This window comes from Macaca mulatta, chromosome 1 (assembly GCF_049350105.2).
Source record: "Macaca mulatta isolate MMU2019108-1 chromosome 1, T2T-MMU8v2.0, whole genome shotgun sequence".
NCBI classification, from domain to species: Eukaryota; Metazoa; Chordata; class Mammalia; order Primates; family Cercopithecidae; genus Macaca; species Macaca mulatta.
In genome coordinates, this window is record NC_133406.1 from 84683269 (window position 1) to 84709211 (window position 25943).

The window sequence follows — 25943 nt, forward strand, 5'->3', positions numbered from 1 at the left end:
TTTTTCAAAGTTAGAGTCAGAAAGAATTTCAGAAGTCCTGTAATTCAGTGTTTTCCAAAGTATATTCAAAACACTCACTTCCCTCAGGATGCTTCATTAAAAAGGGTTCTGTGGCCAAATATGATGGTTGTGTATTAAAGCCTCAGAGAAGCCACAGAGTAAAGAAACCTGTTGAACTTTGATTACTCCAATCTTTATCAAATGGATTTGACTGTAGAACCCTCTTCACACATCACTTTTTAACTTCCAGGTTGCTGGTAGACAGAGCTCAGTCACCATTAACCATCATTAAGAATCATAACAGATACTAGGTAACATTTTTGGAGGGTTTGCTCTGTGCCAGGCACTGTAATATGCACAAGGCATGTATTATCTCACTTTATTCATAACAATACTAAGAAGTAGTGCTATTGTCTCTTACGGATGAAAAAATAGGCTTAGGCCAGGCGCGATGGCTCAAACCTGTAATCCCAGCACTTTGGGAGGCCGAGATGGGCGGATCACAAGGTCAGGAGATCGAGACCATCCTGGCTAACACGGTGAAACCCCGTCTCTACTAAAAAATACAAAAAACTAGCCGGGCAAGGTGGCGGGCATCTGTAGTCCCAGCTACTTGGGAGGCTGAGGCAGGAGAACGGCGTAAACCCAGGAGGCGGAGCTTGCAGTGAGCTGAGATCCGGCCACTGCACTCCAGCCTGGGCGACAGAGCGAGACTCCGTCTCAAAAAAAAAAAAAAAAAAAAAAGAAAGAAAAGAAAAAATAGGCTTAGAAGACTAAGTAACTTGGCCAAGGTCACATACCAAGAAATCATCAGCATGCAAACTCAGGTTGGCCTGGCTCTGGAATTCAGCCTTGCCACCTCCCTGTACGGTTTCCGCAGCCCACTGCATCACACCTGACTGTTGGACAGTTCTTCCTTGTATTGAGCTGAAATCCAATTCCAGTTCCAATCATACTGTTTCTCCAGGATGCACATAAACATATGGTGAAACGTATATTTAGTTTTGATTCTAAATATCCTTTATTTGTCATTGTTTCTAGAATTGTATTTATTCTGTTCCTTTTTCTCTTGACTTGCTGAAGTACTTCAGCATTTCATTTGGACTAAAAAACACAATTCTGTCTGCTTTCTTATAGTATGATATTTGCATTTTTAGGAAGTGACACATTATCAAAACATATAAGAACTAAATTTTTTTAAGAGGGGAAAAAGATAAGGTTAGGAGGCTAAGGTGGGAGGATTGCTTGAGCCCAGGAGTTCGAGACCAGCCTGGGCAACATAGTGAGACCCTGTCTCTACAAACACCACCACCAATAACAAAAAAAAATGAGTTGGGCATGGTGGCACATGCCTGTGGTCCCACTACTCAGGAGGCTGAGGTGGGAGAGTCACTTGAGGCCAAGAGGTCGAGGCTGTAGTGAGCCATGATCACACCACTGCACTCCAGCCTGGGCAACAGAGCAAGACCCCATCAAAAAAGAAAGTTTTAGATGTACAATAACAAAGTTATTTTTCCTGTAGGAATTTTGATAACAAAGTTGTCTTTTATAGCTGTAGTAGTATTGCCGTAAAGCTATGAAAGTACCTCTGACTTTTACCCAAGAGTAGTAGTGTGTCTCTCTCTCTCTCTCTTTCTCTTTCTCTCTCCATAGCAGCACATTGTTAACTGTTTCTCACCAGTAGCACTACTTTTATTACTTTTATGACTCATTGTCTCCCTTATTTAGTAAACAAAGCATACAGCCACTAAAACCAAGTAGCTGGACTATTCACAGCAGCTTTTCCCCCATACACTGTGGTAGTTCCTAACTACAATCTGTTTGTGACCAATAGCAGTTCCTAGTGATGCAAATAGTACTTTCCATTTAAACAATTTCATTATAGCCGATTCTAGTTCTGAACATACCACTGAAAGAAAAACACTTGAGTTCTCAATGTGATTTGACCAATATAGCTTGGAACTATCACCTTCCTTGTTCTGAACACTATACTTCACTAGTTCGGCCCAAGATCTCATTATTTTGGGTAGCTGCATTACCCTATACATGCATATGGAGTTTGTCTCCACCCAATTAATTTTCCCCTGCAATTCTGCTATACATCAGCAGTTGTATTTTGGAGCCCACATGAAAGGATACTATACTTACATCTGTTCAAGTTCATCTGTTTAGGTTTGGCTCATTGTTCCAGCCTGTGATGATCATCTAGGAGTGGCGATCATTCTCTTACAGCCCGTGTCCTCTGTGAAACTGATAAACCTACCCTAGAGCAGCACTTTCCAACAGAATGTTCTGTGAACATGGAAATGTACCAGATCTGTGTTGTCCAATATGGCAGCCACTAGCCACATGCAGCTTTTGAGCACTTGAAATTAGTCTCATGCAACTGGGAACTGAATTTTAAATTGTCTTTAATTTTAATTAATTTAAATAGTCCCATATGGCTAATAGATATCATACTGGACAGTGTCACAGCTCTAGATGTTTACCTGAAATGCAGGTAAAAATATTAAGTAGAACAGGGACCTGCTTCTGTCACTGGAGTCCAAACTCTGGACTGGGGATGGTCATTCAAGGATTATTAATGACCTGTATTTATAATAACTCAGTGCACAATTTCATCCACCAGCGTATATGAGTATCAGTGAAGGACTTTGTTAAATGCCTTGTAAAAAGCAAGATGGCCTAGATATATGTGGCACTGCCCTCCTCTACCAGCCTCATGATTTTTTTTTCCTACAAAATAGTTTTTTTCTTGTTTTTTGTTTTTTGCTATTTGTAGAAGTCATACATACCTACTGTGGCAAAATGCAGGAAAGTACCTAGAGGAAATTAACAATGACCAAAATTCTGCCATCTTGAGATAACTACTGTTAACATTTCAGCATTTTTCTTCCAGCTTTTTTTCTGTGTTGGTATTTTTCACATCACTGAAATCACACCTTCTCTGTTACTTACCTCCTGTTTTTTTTTTTATTTAAAAAATATTTTTAAAAATTTTAATTGACAAAAATATATATCCTTATCATGTTCAACATGTTGTTACACTGTGGAATGGCTAAATCAAGTTAATAAGCACACACATTACTTCACATACGTATCATTTTTTGTAGTAAGAACACTTAAAACCTACTCAGCAATTTTCAAGAATACAATAGTTATTAACTGTAATTATGTACACCAAAAATAAAATTCTAAGGCCCTGCAACCATCTGAAGGGACCCCTCCTCCCGGCTAGGGCATTCCAAAGTTAGCCTAAAAAACTGGTTCAGGCCATGATGGGAAGGGAGGGTCGGACATGCCTCATTATGCTCTCCTCCCTTTGGGATTTCAGGAAAAGCCAACGAGCATTTAACATCAACATAGACCTTAAGTCCGCTAAGAAACATTTACAATCTCTTCTCTCTGAAGCCTGCAACCTAAAGGCTTCACCTGCGTGATCGAACTTTGGTCTCCACAACCCCTTATAATCCAGATATTCCTTTCTATTCATAATAACTCTTTCAACCAATTGCCAATCAAAAGTTTTAAATCTACCTAGAACCTAGAAGTCCCCTCACTTCAAGCTGTCCCACATTTCTGGACTGAAGCAATGTGTATCTTACATGTTTTGATGTCTCATGTCTCTAAAATATATAAAGTAGGCTGTGCCCCGACCACCCTGGGGACGTGTTCTGAGAGTCTCCTGAGGGCTGTGTCATGGGTCATTGGTCACTCATATTTAGCTCAGGATAAATCTCTTCAAATATCTTATGGAGTTTGACTCTTTTTGTCAACAATACCATGTTGTACAATAGATTTCTTGAACGTATCCCTCTTATGTAACTGAAATTTTGTATCCTTTGACCAACACCTTCCCAAACCCTGCCTCCCAGTCCTTGGCAACCGCCATTCTACTCTCTGCTTCTACAAATTCAAATTTTTTTTTTTTGAGATGGCATCTCACTCTTGTTGCCCAGGCTGGAGTGCAATGGTGCGATTTGACTCACTGCAACCTCTGCCTCCCGGGTTCAAGCGATTCTCCTGCCTTAGCCTCCTGTACAAGTTCAACTTTTTCAAATTACACATGTAAGTAAGATCAGGCAGTATCTGTCTTTCTGTCCCTGGCTTATTTCATTTAATGTAATGCCTCCAGGTTCATCCGTGTTCTTGCAAATGACAGGATTTCCTTCTTTTCTAAGGCTGAGTAGTATTCCATTGTGTATATATACCACAATTTCTTTATCCATTCATGCACTGATGAACACTTAAGTGGATTCCATTTTTTGGCCATTGTGAATAATGCTGTAATGAATGTGGGAGTGTGGATATCTCTTGGATATACTGATTTCATTTTCTTTGTGTATGTATATATTATAGTAGCAGAATTGCTGGATCATATGGTAGTCCTGTTTTTAAGTTTTGCTTTTTACATTTTCTTTATATTTCTAAATTTTTAAGAGTTTTTATAAGTATTTCTCACATTATTAAATACTCTTTGAAAACAATCTTGAAGGCTGTATAATAACTCATTGTATCAATGGTTAATAATTTGCATCACCATTCCCCTGTTGCTGTACTTTCAGCTTGTATCTAAGTTTTTGCTATTACAAACGAAACGGTGCTGAACATCTTCTTGTGCAAAATAACTTCCTGAAGGTGTATTATTAAAATTAAGAATATCAACATTGTTAAACCTAACTCTTCTGAAAGAGGAAATAAGGTTATCCCGGACCACGTGCTGGCTCTTAGTGGCCAATTCTTTCCCTTCTGAATATTCAAGGCCACCCATTTCATCCTCTCTTTTAGCCACTCATCCCATATTAATGTCAAGCTCACCTTAACAAACTTTTTAGATTCTAATTTTCTTAGCCTTTTCGAAAATTAGGAAGACATTGCCTGCCTCATCAGTCTTCCAGCAGTATTTCTGTTCATGAAGGTTCCTTAAAAATGAAGTCTCCTGATCTGTGAGCTCCCTCAGTAGCCTTGAATATGACATATACAGGTCAGAAGACCTGAGTTGTTCTGAGGCAGCAAGGTGCTTTCTTACTGCCTCCTTCAGTACCTGGAGCTTCAATTTCTCTTTCCAATAGTGCTCTTCAACTTTCCATCCAGACCATAATTCTCTTTAATAAGGGAAACCAAAGGAGTGTGTGGCAGAGAGTGTCAGCTGCTGGGCAAAACTCATGCTCTCCTCTACTTCCCAGGCACACAGCTGGGAGACATCTCCCAGACTCCCCTGCAGCCAGCTGTGGTCATGTCATTGAGGGCCAGCCAGTGAAGCATGGGCAGAAGTGATGTGTGCCTCTGCCGGCCTGGCCATTAAGACCCCCTCATGGAGTGGAGATGATACCCAGGGAGACCGTGGAAGTCACATGATGAAGAAACCAGAGCTTTTGTTGACTAGTAGTGTGGAAGAGGAGCACCCTGCTGAACCACTCACCTCTCTCAACCGTTGTGTTGGATTGTGGACCTGTTTTCTCTTTGCCCACTCTGGGCTCATTTGCAATTATAACCTCATTGCTTCTGCTTGAGCTGTCTTTCCTTTGTCTTGGATCACGAAATCAAGCATGCCTAATTTTTCTCCAAATACCTTGGGATTCTCCTTCCTAACTCTTGGTACAGAGACGAGCTGTCCCAGGCTCCTGGATGACAGGGAGCTTTCTCTCACTCTCATCTTAGCAACAGGTTCCCCTAGTGGTACAGAATTAGCTCCAAAATGGTGCTTCTCTTTATCATTTTCTCTGCTTTCTGAGAAATGGAATTGCCATTTTGGCAAGAATTGGCAGAAATTGTATTTCAAATTTTAATACAATTGAGAAAAAACATAACCACAGTTGTCTGGTACGTGATGAAGGTAGATCTTGCTGAATGGAACATCCTTCTCTGCAACTTGGTGGGTTTGAATGGCTGAGTTTGGCAGAAGAAATGGTAGAGAAATAAATGACTCTATAGAATAAAGGGGGAAGGATTTGGAGTTCTGGAAGCAATACAAAAGGGAAGGAGTAGGGAGGAGAGATGGGAGGATGAGGAGAGCCAGCTGGATCACTCTGTGAGGGGAGCCAGCCTAAAATCCTAATGGGACCGGATGGCTCAAGAGCTTTTGAGAACAGTGGTGTCCCATATTTCATCTGAAGTTGTTGCGTAGATCTCCTTCACTCCCCTGAGGGGTGGGTGCCAGGCTGGACAGGGACAGCACACAGATGGTGAGGCAGCCCACAAGCCGAATTCTCCAGATGCAGGGGCTGAGAACCAGTGGTGACTGTACATGTGAGCCTCTGCCCGCCTTCCACGCTGGCCTCCCTCCTGAGAACTGGCCAAACTTTTGAGGACGAATTTAGACTTCCAAAGAGTGGAGAATAGAAGTTTGAACCAATCTTATCTAGGGAGGCTCCCACTGACATCCAAATTACATAATAAACACGGCCACCAGTAAAATACTACTACTACTACTACTATAAACAAAATAAGGAATTAAGTACACAGGTCAGGAATTTGGCCCCTTAAAACACTGAGGCCAGAGAGATTACACAGTGTGCCTCAACGACGCTCTGCTCTGTTCTCAGATTATCTGGCTCCTATTCCTCACGTCCTCAGTCCTTGCCTGGGAAGAGAGTGCAGTGAGCAGGGTAGCTCCTCACACCCCTCCTCAGGTACCAGGTGCTCCTGGGCCCTCAAGGGCTCAGCTCTTCCCTGAGCAGCTCCCGCAGGGGCTGTTGGGTTTATCGATTACTTGTTCTGTCAAAGAGCTGAGCTCAGGGGAACATATTAGGGTAGTGAGGTTCCTACCACCTTGGAGACAGTTTTTTCCTAATAAGGGGAAACATGTGAGAAATACGTTCACTAATAAGTTTGTCAGTGGTCATAAAGATACTTTGTCTGATGGCAGAAAGCCTAAATCTTTGTTCCCATAAAAGATTTACTCCTCCAACCAGAAGAATGAACCAAAGGTGGTGAGACATTGGGGCCATCTGGGCAGCCATGGAGAAAGAGTTTGTGGATCTGACCCACTGTTCTCCTCTTGTCCAGATAAGGATGTGTGTTTGTATGTTGACTGGTGAGGATGGGAGGAGGTTTCCTGAGTGCAGAGTGCCAAAGCACAAAGCCTGAGATAAAAAGGCATAAATAGACCTAGAGCCTGACCCAGAGCCAGGCCCAGTGTCCTTGGGCTAGTAGGACTTGCAGGCCAGGTCCCAGTTGGGGAGGGGGGACTGGGGCTGAGCAGCTGTTGTGGAAATTTCCATGGGCTGTCCACTAGCTCTTGGTAAGCTCTTGCACTCGGCATGGCATGGGGAGGACGTGGGTTATGAAAGAGGCACAAGACTTAGTCTAAGCTTATAAGGAGCTAGGCCCCTAGAGAAAAAACTCAGGAAGGCCTGCCAAAGCAGCAAGTAAACAAACAGGTTGGAAAAATTTTGAAACAAAGTTGTAAATAAGGTCAAGGCATGGAACCAGTCAAGAAAAGTCAATATCATCTTCCAATTATTAGAACCTCATTTCACCTTCTAAGGAAAATGTTGAAAATACAAACTTCACATTAAGGTAAAAGTGGATTTTATTACTTTAAATACTAATAAAGAGGTGACAGACAATATATTAGTTTTTTAAAGAAAAAACCTTTTTATAATTGCCACTTGCCAGAGTTGGAGATATTCTTAAGAATTCAGGTTAAACTTACAAAATCGTTTTTAATACAGAAATCAATGAAAAATTATCCAAAAACATTAGTTCCATGCATTGGTAATTATTACCAAAAGCCTTACAGTGTGCAATTTTGTAAAATCAATGTTGCAACTATCCCAGGAATTGGAGGTCTGTGTTTTTCCCCTCTCTAGTAAGATTCAGGTAGTGTGTGTGTGTGCACGTGTGTGTACATGCATGTGTGCATGTGCAATGTATGAACCCACAATGCTCACCATAATGCTGGACTCCCAATGCACTGGTTAGGATGCCTTTGCTTGTAATTAAAGAAGCTGTGAAGAGGATATATTAGTTCACATGGCTGAAAAGTTAAGTGTTAGTGCAGCCTTCTAATAAGCTTTAATCAGGGCTCCAGCTCCATTTCTCTTTAATTCTCTCTGCCTTGCCCTTTTGTGGCCAGATTCCTTTTCAGGCTGGCTTATTCATGGTTGCAAGATGTCTGTGAACAGCAACTCAGCCAACAACAACTCATCTAAGGAGAGAGGAGCTATTGTTTCCTACAGCCATTGCATAGAAGTCCTGAGCTTCCTTCTGATTGGACCACCCCAGGACCAGTCATTGAGGGCATGCCATGTGCTGATTGGCTCAGATTCAAAAACCTATCACCTTGTCAAGTGGGTTGGGATTGACTTATACCATGGGGCATGATATGGTTTGGTTGTGTCCCCACCCAAATCTCATCTTGAGTTGTAACTCCCATCCCACGTGTCATGGGAGGGAAATGGTGGGAGGTAATTGAATCATGGAGAGGGTTTTTTCCATGCTGTTCTTGTGATAGTGAATAAGTCTCATAAGAGCTGATGGTTTTATAAAGGGGAGTTCTCCTGCACAAACTCTCTTGCCTGCCACTATGTAAGACGTGACTTTGTTCTTCATTCACCTTCTGCCATGATTGTGAGGCCTCCCAAGCCATGTGGAGCTGTGAATCAATTAAACCTCTTTCCTTTATAAATTACCCAACCTCGGATATGTCTTTAGTAGCAGCATGAGAACAGACTAATATAGTAAATTGGTACCGGTAGTGGGGTGCTGCTGTAAAGATACCCGAAAATGTGGAAGCGACTTTGGAACTGGGTAACAGGCAGTTGGAACAGTTTGGAGGGCTTGGAACTTCCTAGAGACTTGTTGAATAGCTTTGATCAAAATGCTGATAGTGATATGAACAGTAACATCTAGGCTGAGGTGGTCTCAGATGGAAATAAGGAAACTTGTTGGGAACTGGAGTAAAGGTCACTGTTGCTATGCAAAGAGGCTGGTGGCATTTTGTCCCTGCCATAGAGACATGTGGAACTTTGAACTTGAGACAGACGATCTGGGGTATATCTGGCAGAAAAAATTTCTAAGTGGCAAAGTGATCGAGGGGAAGCAGAGCATAAAAGTTTGGAAAATTTGCAGCCTGGTGATGCCATAGAAAAGAAAAACCCATTTTCTGGGGAGAAATTCAGGCCAGCTGCAGAAATTTGCACAAGTAACAAGGAGCCCAATGTTAATCACTAAGACCCTACCCAAATCTCATCTTGAATTGTAGCTCCCATAATTCACACGTCGTGGGAGGAACCTGGTGGGAGGTAACTGAATAATGGGTGCGGGTTTTTCCCGTGCTGTTCTCCTCTTGAGATCTGATAGTTTTATAAAGGGGAGTTCTCCTGCACAAGCTCTCTTGCCTGCCCCCATGTAAGACATGACTTTGCTTCTCATTTGCCTTCTGCCGTAATTGTGAGGCCTTCGCAGCCATGTGGAACTGTAAGTCCTTTAAAACTCTTCCCTTTATAAATTACCCAGTCTCGATTAGAAGCGTGAGAACAGACTAATACAGGGCACCACCCCTAGAGCTGGGTGAGACCAATGCCTCTCAAACTGATGGTGGCTACACAATGGGGAGGAGAACGGGTGACAAACATTCCCAATGTCTACCACACTTTGGTAGCAATTTAAACTTTTTTTTTTTTAATTTAAAGGGTACTTTCTAGGTATAAGGCATTGTAAGAGATATAAAGATACACAGTTGACAATCTCTTTGATATCAAAAGACAAGCTGACAAATAACTACAATACACTATTATTAGGTGTAATGTAAAAATGACACGTGTAAATGCTAAAACAAAGTACGAGAAATGTAAAGGAGAGAGACAGATTGTTTCTGACTGAGGTGATCAGAGAGGTGTTGCATACCAAATAACACTGGAATTAGGTTTTAAAGAGTGAGTGGGATTTTAATGATTACAGGAGAGAAGGGAGAGCATGGGAGGCAGGGGAGCTTTAAGAGTAAAGCCCCAGAGGCAGAAAGCCAAGGGAAAGGTTGGAGAAATGGCCCAGGTAAGTTGGAGGACAAGTTCTAGAAGTTGCTGCTAAGGCAAGAAATATTTCCCCAACACAAAGAAATCTCAGAGTTCAGATAATACCTGAGGAACTAGGATAATAAAGTCAGGGTGCAAGGTGAATATGTCTTTACTTTCTCCCATAAAGAAATCTAGCTTAAGCCTCCATTTACCTGATTAGTGGGAAATTTAGTATCTCCTTCGTGGGGCTCCCCCAACTCCTTAATTTTGTTCAACCTAACGCTTTACACAGTCCAAAGAGGGAGCAGGGCCAGTCTGACTTTCACATGCAGCCAGAGGCCACTGGTCTCTCGTCAGTCTGGTGGACAACACGCATCCCCAGGTCTCTGTGGCTCCTCAGGGAGGACAGTATCACTCATGTCACTTTGAACTTGGTCATGAGTGTTCCTTCCCAGGATCCTGGGCCATTATCTCAGAGCTCTGCCCTTTAGTTAAATTCAGTTTCCCCATTTGCCAAGTCACTCGCTGTCCCAAGGACTTTGGATAAGAAGTAGTTTGGGATATCCATGTGGATGCAGAATTTATTTATTTATTTATTTATTTATTTATTTAGAGACAGTGTCTCACTCTGGTGGAGTGCAGTGGTGTGATCCCAGCTCACTGTAACCTCTGCCTCCTGGGTTCAAGTGATTCTCCTGCCTCAGGCTCATGAGTAACTGGGACTACAAGAGCCCACCACCATGCCCAGCTGATTTTTGTATCTGTAGTAGAGACGGACTGGCTCATCTGGCCAGGCTGGTCTCAAACTCCTGACCTCAAGTGATCCTCCCACCTTGGCCTCCCAAAGTGCTGGGATTAGAGACGTGAACCACCGCGCCTGGCCCTGGATGCAGAATTCCTATCCTCTATTCCTCCCTGGAACCCACCGCACCCTAGAAGGCAGGGAGATTTTCCCTGTTGGCTGTCTCTCAACCCCCACCATGGGCTTCCCCCTTGTGCACCCTTTCCTTGTCACACACACCCCGCTGGGGTTCGTGGGGTGGAGGCATCCGTCTGAAATACTTGACATCTCTCTCATGGGTGCAAGGAAAGAAAATAAAACCCAAAGTTCAGACACCACTGGGACATTCTATTCTATTCGGATTTATAGGTCCACACCTCTTAGCCTCTTCCAGGATTGCTTATTTCACCCAAGGGAGCCAGGCCCTCCTGTGCTCTTTTATTAACAGTTCATATTAATATTTAACCTTCTTGGTCATTGGCAACATCTGTGTCCTTGGTCCGTCCTCACCTTGAAGTTGAAATTATTTTATTTGCAGCCACTTGGACCCTGCCTTGATGGCATTTCCTGGCCACGCAGGCTCTGAACTAAGTCTCACTGTCTGTTTTGGATGCACGATGACTCTCTTTCTGAGACAGAGTCTTGCTTTGTCACCTAGGCTGGAGTGCAGTGGCGCAATCTTGGCTCACTGCAACCTCTGCTTCTGGGTTCAAGTGATTCTTCTACCTCAGCCTCCCGAGTAGCTGGGACTACAGACACATGCCACCATGCCCGGCTAATTTTTGTATTTGTAGTAGAGATGGGGTTTCACCATATTGGTCAGGATGGTCTTGAACTCCTGACCTTGTGATCCGCCCACCTTGGCCTCCCAAAGTGCTGGGATTACAGGCATAAGCCACCATGCCCGGTCGGTGACTCTCTTTTCTAAACTCCCTTTCACAATTTCGCTGTCTTCACCCTGCTTTTGTATACTCAAAAGGAAGTGGGCAACAGATCGTCAGAATTAGTCTTGGCTCATGGTTTGCAGCTTCTCGCCTGTTTGCTGCTTCTCTAGTTTAAAAACTTGGGGTTCTAAATGTGGAAATTACTCCAAAACTTAGGTGAATTAGAAACAAGTATCCAGTGACTGTCTGAGGGAGAACAAAGTAAAATACATATTCAGCAACTAGGCAAGTAGGATGGCTTCCCCCACACAGTACAGCATTTAAGAACAGGAGAATGAATTATATGTTGTTTTGTTTTGTTTTTGAAACGGAGCCTCACTCACTCTGTCACCCAGGCTGGAGTACTGTGGCATGATCTTAGCTCACTGCAAACTCCACCTCTTGGGCTCAAGTGATTCTACTGCCTCAGCCTCCCGAGTAGCTAGGACTATAGGCATGTGCCACCATGCCTGGCTGATTTTTTGTATTTTTAGTAGAGACGGGGTTTTGCCATAATGGCCAGGCTGGTCTCAAATCCCTGACCTCAGATGATCTGCCTGCCTCGGCCTCCCAAAGTGCGAAGATTACAGGCGTGAGCCATGGTGTCTGGCCCTATAAGCTTTTTTTCAATTCAATGACTACTTGCCTAATTTTGAATGGCCAAAATAACCTTCCAGTTATTTTCCCTTAATGGAATCAACCTAGAATAGTTGCCTGGGGAGAGGGAGCTGGGGGGCAGTCATTGGAAAGAGACATGAAGGAACTTTTTGGAGGTATAAAATTGTTCTATATTTTGATTAAGGTGTTAGTTACAGGATATTTTCATTTGTATGAACCGTGGACCTTACATCTGTGCATTTTATCATATATAAATTACATCTCAATTTAAGCATAGAAAAATTAAACCAATGATTATGATATACTTTGCTAATGTCCATATGCTACAGTGTGTTGAAAAGAAAAATAATACCCTACTGAGAAGGTAGACATGTTCTGCAAGCATAAGCTATGAAAACAGAAAAGCCGCAGACATTGTTAACGGACTGAGCTGGGATGTTTCCAGTTGTGGGGATTCTGAGCCTCTTTTGTCATGTGCTTAATCACTTCTAATTGTACAGTCAGCTAATTACAGTAATTAGTCTTGCCTTAGTTCAACAGAGTTGAACTAAGTCATTCTCTTAACAGGACTGGGTTGGATTTTCCTGCATCTAGCGACTTCCTCAGATTGTGGCCTGCAATGGTGCATTTCTGGGGCTCGAGAAATGATTTGTTTGTGCTGGGTTTTCACCACAGAGTGAGGGGTGAGGGATGTGACTAATCATGGAGCCAGTGAGTTATGCGTGTCAGGCCTCTGAGCACAGCAAGAACACTTTGGGCTCTACACTGTCACCACTCTTGGCGTACTGACCCAGGCTTGGTTAGGTACAAGCCAATCACATTTTTTTTTTTTGAGACGGATTCTGGCTCTGTCACCCAGGCTGGAGTGCAGTGGCATGATCTTGGCTCACTGCAAGCTCTGCCTCCCAGGTTCATACCATTCTCCTGCCTCAGCCTCCCAAGTAGCTGGGACTACAGGCGCCTGCCACCACGCCTGGCTAATTTTTTGTATTTTTAGTAGACACGTGGTTTCACCGTGTTAGCCAGGAGGGTCTCGATCTCCTGACCTCGTGATCCGCCTGCCTCGGCCTCCCAAAGTGCTGAGATTACAGGCATGAGCCACAGTGCCCAGCTGTCAATCACATTTTTTTTTTTTTTTTTTTTTTTTTTTTTTTTTTTTTTTTTTGAGACGGAGTCTCGCTCTGTCGCCCAGGCTGGAGTGCAGTGGCCGGGTCTCAGCTCACTGCAAGCTCCGCCTCCCGGGTTCACGCCATTCTCCTGCCTCAGCCTCCTGAGTAGCTGGGACTACAGGCGCCCGCCACCTCGCCCGGCTAGTTTTTTGTATTTTTAGTAGAGACGGGGTTTCACCATGTTAGCCAGGATGGTCTCGATCTCCTGACCTTGTGATCCGCCCGTCTCGGCCTCCCAAAGTGCTGGGATTACAGGCTTGAGCCACCGCGCCCGGCCGTCAATCACATTTTGAAAACATACAGGATTATTCACTGCAGCACCGTTGCAATAGCAAAATAATAGAAACAGTCTGTAGGACAGGAGACTGGTTAAATAAATTATGGTTCATCCATATGATACTGAGAAAAAGAATGAGGATGCTCTCTATGTACTGATCTGGAAAGAGCTTCAAGCTATATTGTTACATGAAAAAAGCAGAACTGAGTGCATAGTAAGGCCATTTGTATAAAATATAAAAGTATAGGTTTGTATTTGCTTGTTTATGTACAAAGAAACTGAAAAGAGAAAACAAACTTAACAACAGGGAAGATGTTTATTGGGGAGGGCAAGGAAATTGGGGGCATGAGGGTTGGGAAGTGGGTAGGAAAGGGATGGAATTAGGGAAGACTTCACTGCAAACCTTTATAAAATAGATGTTTAAATATTCAAATGAATGTATTATTACCTAATAAAAGATTGAAATCAATTAATTAAAATGTACAAGACTTTTTTTTTTTTTTTTTGAGACAGAGCCTTGCTCTGTCGCCCAGGCAGTGGCATGATCTTGGTTCACTGCAAGCTCCGCCTCCCGGGTTCATGCCATTCTCCGGCTTCAGCCTCCCGAGTAGCTGGGACTACAGGTGCCCACCACCACACCCAGCTAATTTTTTTTTTTTTTTTTAGTACTTTTAGTAGAGATGGGATTTTACCATGTTAGCCAGGATGGTCTTGATCTCCTGACCTCGTGATCCGCCCACCTCGGCCTCCCAAAGTGCTGGGATTACAGGTGTGAGTCACCATGCCTGGCCGAGTTTTTAAGAATAGAAAAAAGTTTTAGGGGGAGGAGAAGTCCAGTGATCATATAATCTAACATTTCCCAAATAGTGGTTTGTAAAGGTATAATGAGAAATGTGTGTATTTAAAGCAATAGTGGGTGGGCCTGGTGGCTCACGCCTATACTTGGGGCAGCAGAAGCAGGCAGATCACTTGATCCCAGGAGTTTGAGACCAGCAAGGGCAACATAGTGAGACTCTGTCTTGACAAAAATATTAAAATAAAAAATAAAATAGTTGAGCATGGTAGTGCTTGACGGTAGTCCCAGCTATTCAGGAGGCTGAGGTGGGAGGATCACTTGAGCCCAGTAGGTTCAGGCTGTACTGAGCCATGGCTGTCCCACTGCACTCTATCCAGCCTGGGTGACAGTGAGACCCTGTCTCAAAATAAAATATAACAAAGCAGTAGCGGAATCTGTTTTGACTCCTACTTTCTTATATTTAATTCATAATTTTTTCTTTTTGAGACGGAGTTTCGCTCTTGCTGACTAGGTTGGAGTGCAATGGTGCAATCTGGGCTCACTGCAATCTCCACCTCCTGGGTTCAAGCGATTCTCCTTCCTCTGCCTCCCAAGTAGCTGAATTAGCTAGGATTTCAGGCATGCACCACCATGCCTGGCTAATTTTGTATTTTTAGTAGAGACGGGGTTTCACCATTTTGGTCAGGCTGGTCTTGAACTCCTGACTTCAGGTGATCCACCTGCCTTGGCCTCCCAAAGTGCTCAGATTACAGGCATGAGCCACTGTGCCCGGCCCATAGAAGAATTTTTAAGCAACTGTTTTCCCATTATGACAAAACTCTCTTGAGAGTCCCTGGGGTGTGGAGTGGACACAGTAGACAGCCATGAAGAGCAGGTGTCCAGGCTATGACTCAGTTGCTTAGGCATCTTTCTGCTTGAAAACACCTCCTCTTGGCCAGGCATGGTGGCTCATGCCTGTAATCCCAGCACTTTGGGAGGCCAAGGTGCGCGGATCACGAGGTCAGGAGATTGAGACCATCCTCACTAACACAGTGAAACCCTGTCTCTACCAAAAATACAAAAAATTAGCCGGGTGTGGTGGCAGGCACCTGTAGTCCCAGCTACTCTGGAAGCTGAGGCAGGAGAATGGCATGAACCCAGAAGGCAGAGCTTGCAGTGAGCTGAGATCGCGCCACTGCACTTCAGCCTGGGCGACGAGCGAGACTCTGTCTCAAAAAAAAAAAAAAAAAAAAAAAAGAAAGAAAATACCTCTTCTTGTGCTTGTACAGTTAAAATTTGTTTATTTTTTATTTCTTTTGAGATGGATTCTCCCTCTGTAGCCCAGGCTGGAGTGCAGTGGTGCAATCTCAGCTAACTGTAACCTCTGCCTCCCAGGTTCAAGTGATTCTCCTGCCTCAGCCTCTGGAGTAGCTGGGATTACAGGTATGCACCACCACGCCCAGATCATTTTTTTTTATTTTTAGTAGAGACGGGGTTTCACCATGTTGGCCAGGCTGGTCTTGAACTCCTGACCTCAGGTGATCCACCCGCCTCAGCCTCCCAAAGTACTGGGATTACAGGCGTCAGCCACTGTGCCCGGCCTGTTTTTATTAACCATGTTTAATTAATACCCCAAATGGCCCAGGAATGAAAAAGAATCTTGCTGTTGAAGACAGCTAGGTAATGTGGAGCATGAAAATTATTATTCTACAAATATGCCTCAGGACTTTTTCTGCAGATCTGAAAACTGTGATTAATCAACTTCTCATATAGAAAATTCAGCTCTTCCACTTTAGAATCTAGTGTTAATGAGAAAATGTTGCAGCCAGTGTATAAAATGATTTTCCAGGTATTATAAAGAAAGACTATATTTGATGTGTCATTTATAAATGAAGGATGAAATCATTAAAGTTAACTAGTTGATTTTGGGTGTGCAAAATGTGAGAATTTCATATACTTATTATCTGTGGAGCAGTAATATCATGATGACTTTACAAATTAGGAAAGTCACTAAACAAAGAACAACAACTATAACAAGGAGCAGTAACTACAAACCCTCGGGAGGGAGGAGAATCCGATTTCCAGAGATGCTACATTATATTATTTAAAATGTCCAGTTTTCAACAAAAAGCACGAGACATGCAAAGATACAAGAAAGTGTGGCCCATGCACAGGGGAAAATGCAATCAATAGGAATATAGATAATGTCTCCACCATTGGACTTATTAGACAAAGACTTTAAGTCAGCTACTTTAAATATATTCAAAGAAATAAATGAAACCATGTCTAAAGAACAAAATAAAAGTATACATTTTTTTTCTAACAAAATAGGGAATATCAATAAAAACAAATTACTTTTAAGATCATCAAACAGATGTTCTGGAGTTGAAAAATATAATAACTGAAATGAAAAATCTAGTGGGGGCTCAACAGCACATTAGAGCAGGCTGGAGAAAGAATAAGCAAAATTGAAAATGGGACAATTGAGATTATCCAATTTGAGGAACAGAAAAAAAAAAAGAATGAAGGGAATAAACAAACAGAGCCTCAAAAATCTGTGGGTTCCATCAAGCATACAAACATACTTATAATGGGAGTCCCAGAAGGAGAGGAGAGAAAAAGGACATAAAGAATATTTGAAGAAGTAGAAGAGAACTTCCAATTTTGATAAAAAGTATAAATAGGCATGCTTTTTATTTTGATAAAAAGCATGTCCAAGAAGCACACTGAACTTCAAATAGGATAAACTCAGAGAGATTCACACCTAGACACATGATAATCAAACTGTTGAAAACCAAAGGCAAAGAGAGAGTCTTGAAATTAGCAGAACACAAATAAAAAAACCAACTTACCCTGTATTAGGATTCTCAATAAGATTAACATCTGATCTCTGGAGGCCAAGAAGGCTGTGGTATGACATAAAATGCTACCGAAAAAAAAACAACACAAACAAACAAACAAAAAAACACCCCTTAATTAAGCTTTCTATATCCAGCAAAACTATCCCTCAGAAATAAAGGAGAAATCAAGGCATTCTGAGATAAACAAAAACTGAAGAAATTCATCACTTAGCAAATCTTCCCTGTAAGAAATAAAAGGTGCTCTTCAGGCTGAAAGGACTTGAGGCATTAAGTCAAATTCACATGAAATGAAGAATACTGGTAAAGGAAATTACATAGGTAAATATAAAAGGCAGCATAAATATGCAACAATTATAAATGTGTGGTTATGGGCATATAATGGATAAGAATGTAATCTGTATGACAATAACAGCACAAAGGAGGGGAGAATGGAGCTCTATAGGAGCAAAGCTTTTGTATATTATTGCAATTAAGTTACCATTAATTCAAACTAGAATGTTATAAGACGTTCATTATAATCCCCAGAGCAACCCATAAGAAAGAGGGAGGGAGTGATCAACTGTGTCAAATGCAGCTGATAGTTTTAAGATGAGATCCGAGAATGACCATTTGATTTGGCAACAGAAAGGTCACTGATGAACAGTTTTAGGGGAATGGTGGGGACAGGTGTCAAACCTGACTAGATTGCTGTAGGTAGAATAGGAGAAAAGGAAGTGGAGATAATGAATATGGATAATTCTTCCAAGAATTTTGCTGAAAATGAGAGCAGAGAAATGAGAATGGAGGTGAGCCCAGGAGATTTTTTAATGGATTTGATGGGAATGGCGCAGAGTGGGAAAAACTGACTGTCTCCTCTGTCACTGTTGTTAAGGGAGAAGTTTGAAGATCAGAGGAAAGTTATTGGAGTATCATACTTTTCACCCTAAAGTCCCAGGCACAGGAATCTTTGATTATTGGGAAAATACACACACACACACACATTTGTTTGAGTGTGTTTATATTACATAATACTGTACTCACAGATACATTTTTAAAAAATGTCTTAACTAAGATGGCAGTATATGATCATTAACTAATACTTTCAGGCATAACAGACAATCAGAGTGAGGTACCCCATGAATGAAATCTGTTTCAAATGTTTTCTTGATAATTTTGAATTTTATTCAAAATTTGAAAGGCTGTATTATTAGCTACAGTTAGATCTGTCCTTGACCTTGCCTTGTAGTGAGGTTAACAAGAATAGTAATGACTGTTATTCACTGTTTTCTTCTTGTTCACCCTGCCCACATTATTAGTGTTATCTTCAGGCTGGGCTTTCTTTGCAGACACCTTGTTTAAAAAAACTTTTTATTATAGAGAATTGCAAACATATGTAGGTAATAATATAATGAACCCCAGTAGACTCATCATTCATCTTCCACTATTATCAACTTGTTACCTACAAAGCTGGTCCCCTACAAAATGGAGTCTTTCCCTCTTTGGTGTCCCAAAGCCAGTTTGGAAAAACAAAAGCAAGTGTCAAGTAGTGCAGGCTTTATTGGATGGCCACGGAATTGAGAATAAGGAGCTTGGTTCACGAATTAACTTCTCAGCTTGTGAAAGTCAGGAAGTCACAAATATAGGGCCTCTTTAATGAAGGGGTTAGGCACTAAAAGCTAGGGGATAAATATTCATGTCTTTTTGGGAATGGACAGAGAACTTCTCAAAACTAGAGTATTACCTTCCTTTTTTTTTGTCCTTTTATGGTTTCTTCCAGTCATTGTCATGGTGATTATCAACTGTCATGATGCTGGTGGGAAAGTCATTTAGCATGGAAATTAGATTATAATGAAGTTAGAAGTTCTTCAGAGGTCAAGTGAGCTGCCATCTTGGATCTCACCAGTGTTTGGTCATGTGGGGCACCTTCTGACCACAGGTATCCTGTTTCCTAAAGGTAAGCCAGGGTAGAAATTCACCTGTCACATAGGCATGTAATGTAAAGAAACCCATGGCCTGTTCACTTCCCCTGTCCTGTAATATTTTGAAGATAATCCCATATATAATATTATTTCATCTGATAATGTGTATCTCTGAAACACAACGACTCTTTTAAAAAATCTAACTACAATCCCATTATCACACCTGAAAAATACTTTGCAGGGAAAATCTTTGCACTAAAAGCCAGGTCAAGAAAGAAAGAAATGTGTCTTTAGTATATAGTAAAGCTGAGGTCATTATTTAACAGGGAGTAAGGTCAAAGTTGTATTAATTGGAGGAAGATCCTGTCTTTGCATAGACTAGCTGGAGGTCATTTCTCTAGTAAATCAGACTGGCAGTCCTTGAAGAAAAACTAATGTTTGTGGTGGTGGGTTACGCTTGTTTTCAAGGTATTTTAGGAGAGAAGCTGGCCTTGGCATTGCTGGTGGAGTGGGACTGAGGTAGCATGGAAGCGGCCAATTCCCGCCCCACGTTTGTGAAACTAAAGCACCACATCCTCTCCCCACTTACCAGAAGCAGGAGTTGATGACAATCACATTCTCATCCAGCTCAAATCTGATGGGGTAGAGTTCGCAAGATTCAGGAAGTTATGAACCAGGAACTCTCTTATTCCGTGGACTGTGGTCTGGATCACTAGGCTGGGAGGGCTTGGAGGAAGCAGGCAGGGAACAGCAGAACTGTGTAAGGGAACAGTTACTGTAGGAGGAAGCAACTGCCACCCTTGAAAGGCCTTGAGGCTTAGTCTTTTTCTCCTGTGTGGGAAAATGGAGCCAGTTGACCTAATCAAGGCAAGTTGTCAACTGTTTGGGGCAGTTACTTGAAACTTTAGTCAAAATAACTCTTTAATTGTCCTTTAACATTTACTTTGTATTTAGTGTGGTGAAGATGGGGGAGGCAGAACTTGGACTGTGGGGAGGGCATGTGAAGGTCTGTGCAGAGAGGAGCACCCACCAGCCTACCAGTGTCCAGCCACAGAGGCCACAAGGCACAGTCTCCATTCTCCTTGGAAGAAAGCCCTCTCCTACCCCTGGGAAGAACGGAGCCTGACATAGAGCTTGTGTTCACCCATATGACACACACTTAGAATTCTGTTCTTGGGGACTCAGGCAGATCTCTGGGAAGCCAGGCTCCAGGTGGTCAACGGGGGGCTGTGAAGTTAGGTTCTGGATTTCAGTATAATAAAGCAGCCTCCATCCCCAATTTTAGGCATCAACATAGAACAGCTAACTTTAAATTTTTCCAAGGGAAAATATAAAACAAACGACTTTCAATTAAGTTAAATGTCAATACTTGTGAAACAAAAAGTACCTGTATCAGTTTAGAAATTTATGTTATGAAGGTGAAGGACTTGCGCCCAGGAGACAGGTCTGTGCCTTTCTCCAAAGATTATTTTGAGGGCTTCAATATTTAAAGGGGAAAAGCAGGCTGGAGAGGAAAGATGGAGGGTATGTTCACATTACTGAATCCACATGTTGCGATAAAGGGAGCAGGTAGGGCAACAATTACGTATTTGTCTAGCGCTCAGTAAATCGGCACTTTACACAAGATAAGGTGAATACAGAGTGGAGATACTTCACCTTTAATCTGTAGCTATCTGCTTAGGAACAAAAGGAAAGGCAGTTGCTTGCATGACTCAGCTTTCAGCTTAATTTTTTTCCTTTTGGCAGAGTGAATTTTCGTTTCACAATACCCCCCCCCCCCCAAAAAAAAGCGGGGGGAGGCTCAGATTAAGGAACAATCCTTTGGCTTGAGTATTTCATTTTATGAGAAACTCACTAAGTTGTTATTTCTCTCTTTTCCACAAGAACGACTAACAGCTGCAGACCAGTGTTTGAGGTCATCTCAGTGGAAATTGTCGAGCCGACTTTGGCTCACACGTTCCTCTTCTCGTTAGGGAGGGAGTGACGGGGCAAATCTGCGTGCTGGTGGTGGCGGTGCCTCCCAGGGTTGCTCGGCTGGGCCGCCGAGGGCTAGACCCGAGCTCTATCCCGTGTGGGCCGCGCGTCCCCCAAAACCCCGGCCGTCAGCGACTGCGGACACCTGCACGCCGACAAGACTGGCGGGCGGACAGCGACTCGGGTGAGGGTCCTATCTCTCTACCCTAGGGGCGCGGGTGGCAGAGGCTTCCTGTTTTGAGGATGGCGCCACACAAAACAAGCAACCTTAGCCTGAAGGGCCCCGACGCCGGAGGTGGAAGTGCACGGCCTTGCCCGCCGCGCTTCCCTTCCTCGGAGTGCTTTTTGTGGGCCCTGGGAAAGGGGCTCTTGCTACATAGAGAGGAGCAAAGAACAGGCCTCGCCCGGTCCTTAAAGCGGCGGCACCCTCCACGGCCCACAGTCGCGTCTGTTCGGTCCACAGCCTCCCTTCCCACGCCCGCGCGGAGGCCCAGCAAGCACCAATCTGAAGGAACACAGGGAACCTTTGCGGCCGCGCACATTGCATCGCAGTGAAAAAGGCGCCCGTTCTCAAGGCGCCCGTTCTCAAGGCGCATGCGCGCAGGCCACCAACTCCAAAGCCAGGCCTCCAGCCCGCGTTTGCTAGAGGGAAAGGTAGCATGGAGGTGGGGAAAAGGAGAACGGGAGGGCCCTGTCTCCTAAGGTAGCCTCCCATTGGCTCCTCTTGCTCCGCCCTCGGTCGCGATTGGCTACGGGCTGGGAGCACGGGCCGAGCACGCTCTCACGCGCATAGCGGCATTCGGCAGGCGGCCGGCGGCCGGCGGCGCAGCCAATGGGAGCGGTCCGCGGGGCGGGGCTTGGGCGCTGGGCCTCCCTGGAAGCTGGCGAGTTGGTAAACAGATCCGGAGCGCGTGCCGGGCGTCAGCGCTGTGGCGAGCGCGCGGAGGCGGGCGCAGAGGGGGCTAGAAGGTGACCGCGGATCCCATCTTCCTGCAGCCGGGTAAGGCTGCCACCCGCCGGCCCGCCGAGTGCCCGGGCGCCGTCTGGCTGCGGCCAGAGCTGGGTTCAACACCCACCTGAGCCCTTCTTGCATTTTCTTCATGTGACAGTGCAGCTTCCCCGCGAATTTCGCTAGCCGCGAGCTTCAGGTCGGGACGCAGAGGGGGCGCCTCAGGTGCAGGGTGGGTCCTCTGCAGTCGTCTCACGTCCCTGGGTCCACCTCAGCCCCTCGGTCCTGCGTCGGGGAGGAGACGAGGGCCACGTGCAGAGCTTTGGGTCCCTGGAACACGCCCGCTGCCTGCCCGACCGTCTTCCGGCTGCCGATCGCCCGTTGCCGGTGCCCTTTGGTCGCCAATACAGCTTTCCTGCTTCGCTTTCTAATAATGTCGTTCTTCACTCCCAGACCCCCTTGCTCTAAGTGTCTGGGGCTCTAGGCTCGTTGCCCCTGGCTGCAGGTTTGGGTCAGAACTTTGACTTCCTTGGCTGGAGCCAACTGTTGGGCTTCACAGGTGGGAATTTTGGGTGAACTTGGGACAGGGGATCCTTTTTGATCCTTTCTTCCTTTCGCTTTTCTTTGGCCTTTCCTCTTACTTCTCCAAACACGGGGGATCTTGTGAGTAAGGTTTGGGCTTACTCCCCTAAACTCGGAGCCTTTCCGAGGCTCATTCTCACCCATTGCACAGAGGTAACAGCCCCTCTGCCAAACCCTCCTTGGGCGATGGGGAATGCTGCAGGGGCAGGTTTGGGTGTTGGGACTCCCCGTTTGGGTGAGAGATGTCAGCTTCCTGAAGGGTGAGAGGCTTTTGTGCAGAGTCTTCCAGCCTGAGTTGGGCCTGCAGCCTGTTGAAAAACTTGTGCACGTTCACTTGGGCCTTGGATCTACGTGACAGGACTGAGTAGCTGGTCATGCCAGGCCTACCGAATTGCCAAAGGATTTGAACATTCATTGATGCCAGCTTGCTAGTTGTCACGCTGTGGATGGGTGGGTCGTCCTGGCAGGAGGGCTCTTGGGAGACTCTTCTTTTGGAGGAAGGCCTTTCTCCTGAGGAGAGACAAAAGGGGAGCTACAGGAGCAGCATCTTTAAGAATCAGGCTGCGGGGCGCGGCGGCCCATGCCTGTAATCTCAGCACTTTGGGAGGCCAAGGCGGGTGGATCACCTTAGGTCAGGAGTTCGAGACCAGCCTGGCAAAAATGGCAAAACCTCATCTCTACTAAAAACAAACAAACAAACAAAAATTAGGCGGATGTGGTGGCGGGCACCTATAATCCCAACTACTCAGGAGGCTGAGGTGGGAGAATTGCTTGAACCTGGGAGGCAGAGGTTGCAGTGAGCCAAGATGGCGCCAGTGCACTCCCCACTGGGCGACAGAGCGAGACTCAATCGCAAAAAAAAAAAAAAAAAAAAAAAAAAAAAAGACTCAGGCAATGGCTTTGAATGTTTTGTTCAGCCTTGCAAATGGTGCGGACTATGCAGAATCATGATTTGGGGCCTAATGTTGGGCAGCTAGCTCAAAGGAAAAGTGAACCAGGCAGTCTGGGCACCTCCCTCAGAGCCAGTGTGTTATCTAAGACAAAGTTTTTCAACCTGTGGACTAATGACATTTTGGACCCGTAATTCTTTGTTGGCGGGGGGCCTGGCCTATGCATTGTAGGATGTGTAGCAGTATCCCTGGCTTCTGTCTACTAGACTAGCACCACTCCCTACCCCTTCTAGCCATTGTGACCATCAGAAATGTTTCCAGACATTGCCACATGTCCTCTGGAGGGCAAAATCTCCCTTGGTTGAGAACCACTGAGGTAAGACTCTAAAAAGAGTTGTCCTATGCTGCCAGAGGCCCCTCTGGGACCTGCCCGTGAGTAGGTGAGAGGTTTAGGCAAAGGGTAGTGTTGTGCCTCCTACCCTAACCCAGTGGTAAAAGCCATGTAGATTGGGCTACCTGTGCACCTAGCAGGGCAGAGGCAAAACCTGCAAGCAGAAAAGAGGTAGACACCCATGGGCATGTACTGTGCCTGCTAGATGTGTGGCAGTGACTGCCTGGGTTGGGGGTGCTGGAGAATTGGAAGACTGGTAGCTTCTTGGCTACAGGCAACAAAGGGCACCCAAAAGATCCCCTAACTGACCAAGGAGTGTTACGGGAAAATACCGATACATCCCCACAGGATCAATTAACAGCAAGAAAGAGAAACTCATTTCTCTTGCAAGACTAGGGGATTTGCACATGAGTAACTATGGGCCAGTTTTACAATAGGAAACATACTTAAGCTGAGTGCTGGCACAAAGGCTAACTCAGCTATCCACAAGTGATTCTTCAAGGAGATGCTTTATTCATCCTCACTTTTTGCTCAGACATCTCTGTGTCTTGTGATGTGGAAGGGACCAGGCCTTCATCTGCAGGGAGTAAGTGGCAGGGTGCATTTCAAACATATGTATTTTTACATATACCATCTGAGAGTGCAGTGTGGACATGGGTATAATAATCTGTGGAGTTCTTTTGTAGTTATTTGAAGCATCAGTGTCAAAGTCAGTGAGCCTTTTATTTTTCTTTTCTCCTTGGGTCAGCCTGCTCATCAAAGAGACATTTTTATGTGTGTATGGAGAAGGATGCTTTACTTCTGAGTGTAAATTTTGCCTTCAGTGTAATCCAGAATTTATGCCCCAAATTTCTAAGTCCCAAACTGATAGGCATGCAGAAAAGCTGAAAAACAGGGATTTCTTGCACAGGGCAAGGAAAACCATCCTAAGCCTATTCAATGAGTTTCTCTTTCTTGCTGTTAATTGATCCTGTGGGGATATATCAGGATTTTCCCGTAACACTCCTTGGTCAGTTAAGGGATCTTTTGGGTGCCCTTTGTTGCTTATAGAAAACGATCAGGAAGGAAGGTCACGTCTCCTTTCTCAAAGAGAAGTTTAAAGAAGGCTATTATTGGGAAGCTGAAAACTTGGCAGGATAATTTTCCAGTAAGAACCATGGACACTGAGTCATTATCTTTGTCCGTTGAAACAAGAGCTGTGTGCAAAATTAGACAGGAATATTTAGACAGAGAGTTGTCTTGATTTGACAGTGGCATCTGGAGATACTTCTGTCATTCTGTTAAGCAACAGCCAGGAACTCGGGAGAGCCAGTGGAAAGGAGGGCTGGTGGGAGTGAGGGAGTTTGAGGGTCCTGCTCTTTCTGGAGTTGCACATGTGGAGGGGTGGGAGTCCACGGAGGTGGTTTGTGAGAAGGACCTCAAGGGGAGATAGAACCGAAGGCATGGATTCAAAGAAATTTATGCAGGTGAAATTTCTAGACTGACTAACTGGCTGGATATATGGCTGAGATTTCTAAGCGGGGGGAGGAGCTGGATGATGGAGGAAGAGCTGGTTTGGGAGAAGGTGGTCATCTTAGTTTTAGACATGATGGGAGCCTATGGGACTTTTTTCTATCCTGTTTGATTAAGGTATAATTTGCATACAGTAAATTCATCCTTCTTAGTGTACAGTTCTATACAGTTTGACAAACACACAGTCACATAACCCCACCACAATCAAGGTATAGAACAATTTCATCACCCTCCGAAATTTCCCTGCGCCTCTTCCCAGTTGCCTGTGGGTCTTTGAAGTGGTGATGTGGTATGTGTGTGTGTAACTTGGTTTGTTCTGGAAATGGGTTCGGTGGTTGAGAGGCCCTGCCTGGCCTGAGGGTGGCGAGGCATCAGTGCAGAGCC

General features: G+C 44.3%; 1 protein-coding gene and 1 long non-coding RNA gene across 5 annotated transcripts in view; one reads left to right on the forward strand and one right to left on the reverse strand.

Moving 5' to 3' along the window:
• Window positions 1-18343: 18343 nt before the first annotated feature.
• Window positions 18344-20017, reverse strand: LOC106993264 (uncharacterized). The gene is made up of 2 exons (XR_001439461.3): window positions 19851-20017; window positions 18344-19290 (listed from the first exon to the last, which is right to left on the reverse strand). It is a non-coding gene; the product is annotated as an uncharacterized LOC106993264 (long non-coding RNA).
• Window positions 20018-21083: 1066 nt separating this feature from the next.
• Window positions 21084-25943, forward strand: part of COQ8A (coenzyme Q8A) — a 45992-nt gene continuing 41132 nt past the window's right edge. Inside the window, exon 1 of one of the 4 annotated variants that reach the window (XM_028831060.2) lies at window positions 21084-21419. Coding sequence is in view for 1 of the 4 variants with exons in the window: in XM_077943754.1 (XP_077799880.1) it covers window positions 25421-25513 (93 nt within the window). In the remaining 3 variants the exon portion in view is untranslated. 4 annotated transcript variants of the gene reach the window in all.